The sequence below is a fragment of the Neovison vison genome, chromosome 11, assembly GCF_020171115.1.
Source record: "Neovison vison isolate M4711 chromosome 11, ASM_NN_V1, whole genome shotgun sequence".
In the NCBI taxonomy this organism is placed as follows: Eukaryota; Metazoa; Chordata; class Mammalia; order Carnivora; family Mustelidae; genus Neogale; species Neogale vison.
Window position 1 is genome coordinate 161,628,318 of NC_058101.1, and position 12,849 is coordinate 161,641,166.

The 12,849-nt window shown below is 45.3% G+C and overlaps 1 protein-coding gene across 1 annotated transcript in view; it reads right to left on the reverse strand.

The window, feature by feature from the left end:
- Nucleotides 1–12,849, reverse strand: part of DOCK5 (dedicator of cytokinesis 5) — a 206,866-nt gene that overhangs the window by 138,315 nt on the left and 55,702 nt on the right. The window contains exon 2 of the mRNA XM_044225113.1: nucleotides 12,622–12,705. Within this exon, the coding sequence (XP_044081048.1) occupies nucleotides 12,622–12,705 (84 nt within the window). The remainder of the gene's footprint in view (nucleotides 1–12,621; nucleotides 12,706–12,849) is intronic.

The following is a 12,849-nucleotide window of genomic DNA, read 5'->3' on the forward strand; positions in this document are numbered from 1 at the left end:
GCTGGTTTCCGTGGCCAAAGCCTACCCTCCCATCCCCAAGTGAATGTCCCTCAAAAAGATGGCTCAGGGCCCACCAGGGAAGCTGGTGAGCAGAAACAGCTGGGTGCAAACTCCTCGGAGGACAGACAAACAGCTCAGGTGTTGGAACCTTGTCCTCCAACTACAGGATGCTCACAGTCCAAATGCACTGGGCAGCTCGCTGGTGTTTTTAATTTTTTAATCTGAATTCAGTTAATTAATATATCAGTCAGTGATTCATCAGTTGTATATAACACCCAGTGCTCATTACAACACATTCCCTCCTGAGTGTCTGGTCACCCAGTTACACGATCCCTCCACCCCCACTCCTCCAGCAACCCTCAGTTTGTTTCCGATGACTAAGAGTCTTATGGTTTTTCTCCCTCTCTGGTTTCATCTTGTTTAATTTTTCTCTCCTTTCCCCTATGCTCCTCTGTTGTTTCTTAAATTTCGCATACTAGTGAAATCATATAATTGTCTTTGATCGACTTATTTCGCTGAGTCTAATACCCTCTAGTTCCATCCATGTTGCTGCAAATGACAAGATTTCTTTTTTGATGGCTGAGTAATATTCCATTATTCCATTATGATTATATGCCCCATCTTCTTCATCCATTCATCTGCTGATGGACATCTGGGCTCTTTCCACAGTTTGGCTATTGTGGACATTGCTGCTGTAACACTGGGGTGCAGGTGCCTCTTCAGATCACTACATTTGTACCTTTGGGGTAAACACCTAGTAGTATAATCGCTGGGGCATAGGTGGCTCTATTTTTAACTTTTTGAGGAGCCTCCTGACTGTTTTCCAGAGTGGCTGTGCCAGCCTGCGTTCCCACCAGCCTCATCAGTGCTTCTGAAAGTAAGTTCAAAGGCAGAAAGGAAAAAGATGCAAAGATAGTAAAAGATGATTCTATTCTTTCATACCTTTTTGGGACACAAACCAGTCTTCCCAGTTAAACATCTTAGCTCAGTTTTGTGCCTTTATGATACAAAGATGGATGTCACAAGTGTGAGCTCCAAAGGAACGCAGAAATCTAACACCCCCAAATCTAACACCCTTACTTAAGAAAGAGGAAACACAGCCAGGGAATTGGAAAGGTTGTGCAAAGTCAACCAGTGACTTACTATTGACGCTCGGAAGGCAAACACAGGGTTCTAGCACTGGTTCATCACAATTTGCCCTCCACCACCTGCCTCCACAGCCATGCAGTGAATGGAATATTTGCCCAGCGCAAAGGCCCTGCCTCTCATGGGAAGGAAGCTTGGCCATGGAATCCAACCAATAGGAAACACCCATGCCAAGTACGGGGAAACAAAAGAGATGAGGTTTCCATCTTTCATTTTATTTCTTGAGGGAATATGAAAGGGGCCTGACTTTGTGGTGCCTTGATTACAGGAGGCAAGCCATAAAGTTTAAATGAGTTCATCAATGTGAAAGAGAACATCCTGCGAGCTGGTGGTCACAGGCAGAACAGATCGTGTAAAGGCTGTATGATAAAACCCGCACCTCCAAAGCACGATCTGACAGCAGGGTCCCAGAGACCCCTCTCTCCCCCTGGACTCTGTGCCCAGTGGGCAGAGCTGGGTGGGACCTGAGCACCGGCCCAGAGGCCAGAATGTCCAGAGAAGAGGAGGGATCACTCCTTATGAAGAAGATTCATCTGAAAGACAGGGGTCTGGCTCTGGGCTCTCCCGCTCCGTGGGACTCCCATCTCTTCAACTGTTCAAGTTATTAAGGTGTTTGTGGCTTCAATTTCCTTCCACAAAAACATTCAACTTTTCCCCTACGTCTTGTTACCTCATCACTCCATAGCTAAAAATGCTGAAGCTCTCCTGGTTGCCTATGAGAGACGGTAAGTTAGGACACTTCTCCTTTCAAGCAGCAAACACCTCCCGAGAGAGGCAGGAGGACCTGGTCCAGGGTGGGGGTAGGGGCAGTACAGTTGGCAGGACAGAGAGAGGACACATCCAAATGGCCACTGAGAAAGGAGGAAACATCTCTTGGCTTCACAGACACCCTGCAGCTCAGTGACACGGGGGAAATAAAATTTCCTCTAGTTTAATCAACATCATCACTCAGGTGTGCCAACTCCCACTGTATTTCCTGGAGGTGGCTTTTTTCTTCATCTTTTTTAAAGCAAGGTAATCCTGCCAGCAGTCAGGTGTCTTGCTATTGGCTCTAACTGCCCCCCTCTGTGACACATGTCTCTAGCTTATCCAACTAGTTCCAGAGAGCTGAAACGCCAGGACACAGCGTATAGTTTCACTGCAATTCACCATTAAGACTGGTTTTATCATCAGCACCAATTTGCAAGATGGACAAGAGAGGGATACAGGTTTGTGAGTGAGGAATGAGTTCATCAGGCGAGAAATATTTCAGGGCCCATTTTTATAAAGATCTATGCTAGGCTCTATGGAGCCTCCAGCAATTTGAGAGTTTAAATCCCAACTCCTGATCCCAGAGAATTTCTAATCTGATCCCTGGTGGAACAGAGACACCGGTGAGGGAAGATAAACCTGCACAGCCAGTTACCCAGGATTTCTAGAACCGCAGGGCAGGCTGCTTTTCTCTGGCGACCGTCTAAGCCTCCTGAGGAGGACATGATGGTAAAGGGCATGCACACGGCAGCCTTACTTTCTGAAGGGAGAATGGAGGCCCTAGCAAGATACGAAACAGCCCATGCAGAGGCACTGGAAGCACGCATGCCTTAGCCTGGAGCGCACGTGACACGGATGGCGCTGGCCCCAGACTCCGTCAGTCTGGGCCACTTAGAAACCTGCTTTGTGTTCCTCTGTGGAATGCATCCTCAAAATGAAAGGGCAAAGCTGTACTTATGGACCCTGGTACTGAACCACTGGGTGCCACTCTGAGAACCCAGACAGAGGCAAGGAGATGCTGTCAGGGGTGTGACAACATCAACAGTGGCAGAAACAGAGGTGGGGACCCAGTGGTGGTAACGACTGCACAAGGCCAAGTAGCAAAGGATCAGCAGCAAGGGCATGAACGTGAATCATGTGGGACCTCACGAGACTGTGGGAGCCACAGATCGCTGGGTTCAATGCCAATGCGTTCTGGACTAACACGGGCAGGAAGGCACCATCGGGGACACCAGCTGGGCACTTGCTGCCACAAACATATGGGGGAAGGAGACTGCTTCAGGTTGTGACAATCAGAGACCCCGCCAGAGACCTCTCTGCTCACTTTTCCCTCTTTGACCTGCCTGTCACACCTAAGGGAGCTGGACACACTGTGGGTACTGGACACACAGTAGCCCAGCACCTCAGTAATTTTGATCTGGAGTGTGAGGGCTCAGGGGAGGGGGCCCATATATCCGGGTGGGGGATATTCCTGTCCAGGGTGCTCTGCTCCCCTGGAACAGATGTGCCTACCTGCTCAGAGGACGCCAAGAACACAGTGGGCTTAGAAAGCAGCAAGAAGACCCCCCCGGCCAGAGTAGCCAGCCAGTGTGGATGAGCCAGGGGTGGGAGGGAAGGAAGTTCAGAAAGAGCTCACCCCGGGGCGCCTGGGTGGTTCAGTGGGTTAAGCCTCTGCCTTTGGCTCAGGTCATGATCTCAGGGTCCTGGGATCGAGCCCCACCTGGGGCTCTCTGCTCAGCAGGGAGCCTGCTTCCCCCTCTCTCTCTGCCTGTCTCTCTGCCTACTTGTGATCTCTGTCAAATAAATAAATAAAATTCTAAAAAAAAAAAAAAAGAAAGAGCTCACCCCAACACAGACACATTCGGGGTGGTGGGAAGCTTGTCTGACAGCTACTTCAAAAGCAAAGGAACCTCACCCTCTTTGGAACACTATAGGTTAGGTCCAAAATAGAGAAGCGTCATTTCTTCAAAGGCCCTGCAATGTGGAAAGCAGATTCTACTTTGATTCCAAAGGACCATGGTGAGAATCAGAGCTCTACCATTTAATGGCTGGGTGAATTTTTCAGGTTTCTGAACCTGATTTTCACATTTACTAAAAGAGCATCGGGAACTCCGCTCTCCCATGATTGTAAGAGCTAAGATTCGGTACAAGAAAGCCCTCAGCTCAATGCCTGGCACACAGAGGAGAGTAAAATGCCAGACGGATTTGGAACTGAGGGTACCAGTGACATAATCCAGGGACTCTCTCCCAATTCGAGGGCCATCATCTGGTTCCTGGACTAATGATGGCAGACGGAAGTTCTCTTTTCTTTGTTTTGTGAGGAATGGGTCTGTGCTTCCTGGAAGAAGGAGAAAAACCTCCCTAAAATTATTCTCAAGTTACTGATGAACAAAGCCAAAGTGTACACAAGGCGGCTGGGATACCAGGCAAAGAAGGGGAAGCTTTACTCCAGACCCCTAGCACCTGATAAGACATATTCCATCTTCCGAGGTAAGTTCCCTGCCCCTAAGAAAACCATAGACAAGATGACTTTAAGGGAACCATACCAAGTAAAAGTAGAAGAAAAGAGCTTGGGGGACAGAAAAAGTATATGACAATGGCTAGAATAACTGAGAAAATAGTGCTGAGTAACTCAGGTCCTGAGCAGATTTTTGGCTGAATGCAGCCAAAAAAAAAAAAAAAAAAAAAAACCTCAAAAGTTACCCAAAGACTTGACATTCAGTGGGCAATGAATATGGCAGGAAGAACTAATTCAAACACCCACCCCCTCCCATTCCTTCAGTTCCAACTACAGGGACAGACTCTTCTGTCTACACTGGTGAGTGCTAAGCAAGCGTTGGAGGTTAGGGATTTAGTGTCGATTACTCAGTGCCGTCGTTGAAAAGCTCATACAGCTGTTGTCAAAGTTATGTGCACACGAATTTAATATTGCTCAGATGACAAATGCTGGGCACAGACACAGAGAACGTAAGAGTGTGAAGAATAATCCATCTATGACAAGCATCCTTCCCTCTTGTCCCCGCCACAGCTCTGTGTAGCTGGTCACACAGGGAGGTGAGGCCAGAGAAAGAACCAAAGTTCTCTGCGCTTCTAAGACGCACTGGCAACATTTAGGTTTTTAGGCAGCATGCTCAGGCTTTCTACGATGCTTTCTATTGAATGATTTGCTTCCGCGGGCTGAATAAAATGCCCAAGTCCCCTTATATGCTTTTTGAGATCATAATTTGCTCTCACATTATGACGAGCAAAGTAAAGGCATACATTAATCTTCTCTCTCCAGATATAAACAAGAGGAGAAAAACCCTATTCCTGTTTGCCCGCAATCGATCTTGAACTTCTCTCTAAAACTTTCTCCTTACACTAGTCCCTCACTGGGTCGTTCCTAGTCCCATGATGGTTTGTTGCACCACGTTTCCCACTGGAGATAAGACACCTAAGGCATTTTTGATCAAAGTTATACACCAAATAATGTGAATGGCCCCCACATTCAGAGGTCTGAAGGGAGCCATGAGTGGTTACCTATGCATGGGATAGAAGGAGCCAGCTTATAGCTTTGCCACCTCCTTGGCCCCTTGATCCCCCCAGGATCCTTTGGAGACCAAAATTTATGGGACACCAAAAGCTCATGAGAACATTCCTCCAGAGCATCCCCCAAAATGTCTTTACTCTCAGGCTGAGCTTGCCTCCTTAGATGTGTGGGCAGCTGTTCACATGGGCCAACTCCAAGTGCCAGTTCATGACAAAGTAACTGAACAAAGGCACCAATCAGAAAAAAGGTTCTGACCCCAACCCTGAAAGATCCCATGTCTGCCTCATATACAAAGAACAGACATTTTAAGATGGCATTTTAGAAGCATATCCAAACATATCTCAAAAGGAAGAATAAGAAAAGGCGTTCTCCTTTCCATAAGCTTAAATCTGAGAGAAGACTTCTTACCGGCTCTACTTTTTAATTAGTTTTTCTGTAAACACACTCCTGCTGCCACACTCCTCTTTTGAAAAACACATCTCGGGAACATATGTCTCCAGTAGCAGGGAGCTGACAAGCAATACTTAAGGTAAAGGTCAAACAGATGTGGGAAGTGACCGGCACACTCAACAAAATGCCACACGGCCTCATTTGCTTTCCAGGCTGGTGCCAGAATGTTCGCACGCAGTCCTTATCATAAAATCCAAGCTGTTGGGCTTGCTGCCATTGATGTTTGCGAAAGGCAGTTGTTTTTATAACTAGAAAATGGTGAGGCTATGGATTCTGAATTACAATAAACTTTCAACAATCCTGACTAATGGGGTAACAAAAGTAAATGAAAGTTACAAACACATCAAAAGCCGTATCTCGGCTTATACCCAGTAAAACTTTATACATGCTGTTTAGAAATGATTTTTTAAAACATTAGCTCTGATTTCTTTGTCGTCTATGACCATTGGGTATGGCTGACCAAAGAGAGAAGGCAAAGAAAAGCAATACGATCAAGGAATGTCAAGGCTACCAGGTAGGGTAGCTGTTCTACCGGACCATAGGATGTTACAACCTATCTTGTTGACTCAGACATTCTCAAAGAGTTCAGTAAGACCCTACTGTGTCAGATGGTCCAATACAGGTCCAATGAGCACATCTCAGAGAGATGATTAAGCCTCTGCATGAAACAAGTTCAAAAGCACTCTCTTCTTTTCCATGCTTCTGTTAAAGTTTTGTCAACCACGGACAAAATCCAGGGCCAGGTAACTCTACCTATCTGCCATAAGACCACCCACTATACTTGCTCACCAAAAAAAAAAAAAGGCCTGCTTTATAAAGATTCGAGATAAGTACAGCTCAAGTCATAATCCTTATTAATTTCCTTTATTATCAGGGACTGGATTTCTTGATTAAGGTACATTTTAAAACCAGACTCGTTCTATATAGAAGAAATCACATGAGTATACTAGGGACCTCCTGTATATACACAAATGCTTCTTTTTATTTCAACTTTTCAAGATTACCTGTTTCATCTGGTTCTAACATAATCATTTGTGCTATCCTTTGGGTCCTTACATATTACACTAAAACTGTACAAAGCTTTATGCTGTGCCTGCTTCTGTAGAGCTTGGAACGCCTTTGAGACATTATCTCATTTTGTTATGGCCAACTGTGTTATGCTTACCCCCAGAAATCACTGTTAATACCAGCCACCCTCTCTCTTGAGCTTGTGAGTAGTTTATGGAGCTGAAAACGAGTTAACCAATGGATGGGAATCAAACGCTAGAAACCAGTACCCATTGGTGGAACAGCAGACCCTGGGCATTAAATTACTTATGACTGGAATCTGGTTAATCACAGGAGAGGTGAGCTTAATCAAAGAAGGAATGCTGTAGCCTTATTTTTCAGAGCACTTTCATTTAATCACTTTCAGTTCAAAAAGCAACCCAATTTTAGAAGCAATGACCATTGCACAAAACAAGTTAAGTGTCCTGCCCAGGACAGTTACCCTTGACAGGGCCAAAACCATCTGAGCTGAAGTAGTCCTTCTGCCTTATCCTCCACTCCCTGTGCAATCACTCGCGCCTTCTTCTGGGCCTGGTAATACCAGCCTTTTTGCCTCCTGGCACTTTTAAGCATCTGAATTGCTTTGTTTACTTACTTTGTTCACTTGTTTTTGTCTAGCCCTCGCTTGAATAAAAACCTTATAAGAACAGGAACCTTGCTGTTTTATCACTCAGGTGATCTCAGTGCCTAGAACATCTCTTGGGCTCAATAAATGTACCTGGCACATATTAAGAGCATAATACTTGCTCAGCAAGTGCTTTTGAATGAATAAATGACCACAACTGGAATCTCCAGATAGCAGTGATTTTTCAGCCATGCCCATGGGTCTGGGGTAGGAAAGAACATTCTAGATGGAGAACACCTGTCTCATGACCAAATCCCTTGTCTGGTTAAAGAAGCAAAGACATGGATAGAAAAAAAAAAAAAAAAGAACGAACGAACAAACAAGCGAGCGAGCAGCAAAAACATGGCAAAGACCACAGGCTGGCTAGGGCCAAAGATGGAGAAAGGAGAGGACACTTGCTTCAGTCCTTGCGGACTTTTGTTCCCCGAAAAAGTCTCTGAAGGAAAATAATTCTCAAGCGCCTACAAAAGATGAGCAGCATCTAGCTTCTCCGTCAATTCTATCTCCCTACCCCTCTTTTTAGTAACAAATGAAGCTCGGGGGCAAGGCAACAAAAGACATGTGTGGTAAGTGACAGCAGCTCACTCATTTGGCCTATTTTGGAGGCAAAACTCAAGCAATTGGTAGTTCTGCAGTTCCCCAAGAGGTTAACCATAAAAGCTACTATATGACCCAGCAATTCCACTCCTAGGAACATACCCAAGAGAACTGAAAACACATGTCTACACAGAAACTTACACATCAATGTTTATGAGTATTCTTATTACTCAGAATAGGTTAAAAGTGTAAACAATCCAAATGTCCATCAACCGATGAATGGATAAATAAAATGTGATATAAGCAAACAACAGATTTTATTCAGCTGCAAAAAGATAGGAAGTACTGAAACATGCTATAAGGATGATGAACCCTGAAAACACTACAGTAAGTAGAAGAAGCTAGTCACAAAGGACCACATATTATATGATCCCATTTACATGAAATGTCTAGACTCGGCAAATCTATAGAGACAGAAAAATAGATTGGTGGTTGCTCCACGCTGGGGGATAATGACCACCAAATGGGTACAGGGTTTCTTTCTGGGATAATGAAAATGTTCTGAAAGTAGAAAGTGATGATGATTGCCCAACTCTGTGAATGGAGTACTTTGTAAATAACCATTGAATTGTACACTTTAAATGGGTAAATTGCATGGTATTTGAAATAGATCTCAATGAAGCTGTTATTAAAAACAAAAGCAAAAAACCTCATGCAATAACCAAATCCTTCTGCAGTCTGCAAAGGACAAGGAAATGTTGGCGCCTCCTGTATTTCCCTCATGGAAGGAGAACAGCTCTGCCTATAATATCTGGGGCTTTATGGAGATGACCCCCTACCCCTCTTACTCTTCACACTAGCTTGCCTTGCTACAATGGGTTTGCCTTGGTCTCGTATTTGATCTTCAATGATCTAGCAGACTTCTGCAGAACACCCCCTCTACGCCAGGTGCTATGCTAGACACTGACCCTGAAATGAAAGGGGAGCATGCTTTGCCTTCAAGGGGCTACCACTTTCGTAATTATTCATTAGACCACAGGGCAGGAAACAGCAAAAGGAAGAGTTCTAAGTGGTATTCTGTGGTGGGTTGTGGGCAGAAGAGAATTTTCCATATCTGGGCTCCAGAAAGGTAGACTCCTGTCCACACCGGAAAAAGCACACATGGGTCTGGTATGAGAATATCGCAAAGGTGGGGCAGAGCAGAGTGTGCGGTGGGAAGCCCAGGAGCCAAATCCGACAGGAAGCTGGAAGACCCCAAATCCCTGAGGCCATGAAATAGTGCCAGCATTAGCCTTAAATTCCATCTGGCAGTACTTTGGGTGTTTCCATTCTGTTTATTTTTATTTTTTTTAAAGGAAAGAGGAGATGGGGGAAGAGGAGAGAACTCAAGTTATTACTCAGCATTTCCACCGCGTTTAATGTTTGCAAAGGACTCCTGCCCTCACTCAGTCCTGCACTGCCTGAAATAATAAAGGAATCTGAGAACTCAGCCAAGAACTCAAAGTACTTAGGAGACAGAAGAACCTATCGCTGCATCTGGCAAGGCAGGCACTGTTAAAAAAAATTAACCCCGTAAAATAAGCACTATTTAAAAACTTAATCCAACATAATAATCTCTGTAAAACTGACGGGCCACTTGGTGGTGGTAGATTAACTCTGGAAGCTCATGTTCTAAGTCTGCCCATTCATACCTTGACACATGGCAGTTTTGCTGAATGGGCACGGAAATCCTTTTTTTGACATGAAAGGGTCCTGTGGCACACCCAGTATTTTATGGTAGCAATTAATAGGCACACCAGCTTCCTGCTGTCAGGAGTAAGAGCACCAGGATTCAAGATACAACAGGATTCAAGATACAACATCTATCACCTGGCAGGTTTCTGTGTGACTGTCTATCAGCGGCACCAGCACCGGCAAGCCTACTGTGGTATGAGCTGCGAAACACTAGGAGCACTGTGGCTTCTGGACTCAAGCTTGAAATGGATGTGTTCGTGCATCTCTGATTACATTTATCTTCAACCAAGCTCTGTGACCCCATCAGCTTGCTCCAGAGGAATGCCACCTTTCAGAATGTTCATTGGTCAACTGGGAGACTACTCAGTTAAGTACAGAGAGGATGCAAATATGAAATAGTTATTGATATGAATCCTATGAGGACAAAGTGCTTCAGTTAGCTATTTCAAAAAATACGTTGGGGTCACAGAGAGACAAAAAAAGAATTTTGAAAATGTATTCAAAAGACATCACCTACTTTATTTCCAGTCAATTCTCCACTCTTCCCTCCCACACTCCACAGTACACCTAGAAAAATATAATGACCCAACACACACATACACACACATATACGTACACACATACTAAAAATCTAACATGGTAAAGTGGGATTTACGAGGTCAAGATCTGAAAAAGACCAAAACCCAGAAAGATGAGACCAGCATGTGAGGCAGCTCTCTTGTTGGGGCACCTGCCAAATTAAAAAAAAAGTGTCCTGAATGGCTGAGCAGCATTTCTGATGGCCTCATGGATCCAGGAGAATCATTGGATTGCCATTGAGTTGGCTGTAATTTCAGACAAAGTAGACTAAGGAAAAATCATTACTACAGAAAAAGATAATGGTAGGAGATTTAGTAAACAGGAATTAAAAGTTCAAACTGCTTAATATAACAATTCTAAAGTTAAACTTGTACGTACCTAAAAACAGGTCTGAGAATATATAAAGCAAAAAACTGACATCAGTGTAAATCATTGCTGATGTAAACTGCAAGCACGGTGGAAGAGTTAATGGTTCTCTCAGGGACGGAAAATGCAGAAAAACGTGTTTTGGGGGGAAAAAAAAAGACGGAGAAATCAGAACCTGATTGTCATCTATAGAACTCTCACCCCATGATCTTAATACACATTCTTTTCAAGCCCATATAGAAAAGGTACAGAAACCAAACGTGCACCTTTCACCTGTACAACGCAAAAATGTGGGCCCACAGATAGGCTAAATAGAATGGAATAATTTTTTTAAGACTTTATTTATTTGACACAGAGAGAGAGAGATCACAAGTAGGAAGAGAAGCAGGCTCCCCGCTGAGCAGAGAGCCCGATGCGGGGCTCGATCCCAAGACCCTGAGATCATGACCTGAGCCAAAGGCAAAGGCTTAACCCCCTGAGCCACCCAGGTGCCCCTAGAAGGGATTAGTTTGGCTCCTGACAAAGAGGTATGACCAGTGAGTTTTGAGGGGACTATGGCTTCAATAAGCAAAGGAGTCCTGAGATGAGACGACAGTGGATTGTCCCTTGTGCCTCAGAGACTTAGGGACTGTATGGAATTGCTGTTGGGCTGGACCTGAGATGGTGAGGATGAAAACAGAAAGACCGTAGAGTGGGAAGAGTCCACACAGCACCCCCTTGCTTCTCCCTTCCCCTGGAGCTGCAGGATTGTACTTTGATTTGTGTGGAAGGGAGAAGCAAACCCCTGTCCTCTGCCTAAAAATAAAGGGAGGCAGCAGGAGTAACAGACTCTTCTGTGCCATTGGGCAGAATGACTTAGCTTTTCTATGGCCAAACGCTGCTTCCTGTGCCCCCCCCCGCACCCCACAGCTTCACATCCCTTCTTCCCCATCCTAGGAATCCACATTAGGTTCTTGGTGACCACCTCTGCCATTCCACCGTCACCAGCACTTACTGGGATGAAGGGGAGTGCAGATCCTGAAAATCTAGAGACCCTGATTCTGACAAGCCTCACTCTATGAGGAAAGTCTGCCTAGCGTCCCACCTCATTCCTGCCTCAATCTTCAGAGAGAATAAATGGGCCCTCAAAATTGGTCTTTGCTTTGACCTTCAACTTAAGTGGCCTGGGTCCATGTCTGTTGAACTCAGGGATTTGACATGGGGATGCATGGAGGAGTCCAGCTAGGAATCCGAGAGCTTGAGTTGGAGCTAAAACTTGGGGTGGGGTGGGATGTGGAAGGGGGAGTGGGGGACACAACGCATGCCTCTCAGACAATTGGGAATCCTGTGTACTACCCTGCAGTCCACTAATAGGTTAACCAGAACGACCTCCCTGGCCCGAGCTCGTTGCAAGAATACACTTAGTGGGCTTTCTGGATCCGCTGTAGCCCTGACCTAATTCTGTGAAAGAATCTCAGACCTATAAGTCTCTCCCTCATTTCTCCCCCAATCTGGCAACATTTAGTGCTGAGTAGAAAAAGCCACTTAATCAGCATTGCTCCTTGGCACAGGAGCCAATCTGGTGTCCCACGTGGCTCGTCCCAAGCCAGCCCTGCGGCAGACCCTTCAGCATCCCATGCTTGGGCTTCAACGACTTGTGTACTTTGAGTTTCAGGCGTCTGGGCACCTCTGCATTCCTGCATTCAACAGGCTGTTCTGAAATCGCTCTCGGTACGAAACTGTATAACCTAAAGTCCTTCCTGGATTTTTACTAGCCCCACCTCAGGAAGTAAAGCATGTTGATGCTAAATGCCTCATTAATAAGTAACTCCCACTGTTTTTCCCCTTCCCCGACTGGCAGAAGGCCATCCAGACTTACCCTCATACATCTCCAGGATGTGAACTGTGTCTCCAATCTGCAAGGAGAGCTCCACATCTTGAGAGGCGTTGTAGTTATAGATCGCTGGAAAGGAGAATACACGGGGGAAATGGTGTCAGTGGTGGGTAAAATACGAGACACTGAGCAGCACATGCGGCGGCTCATGAATTACTTATTTAACAGACAACCGTCTGTCTCGTACTTCCGTGTGAATCACCCACTGCAAAG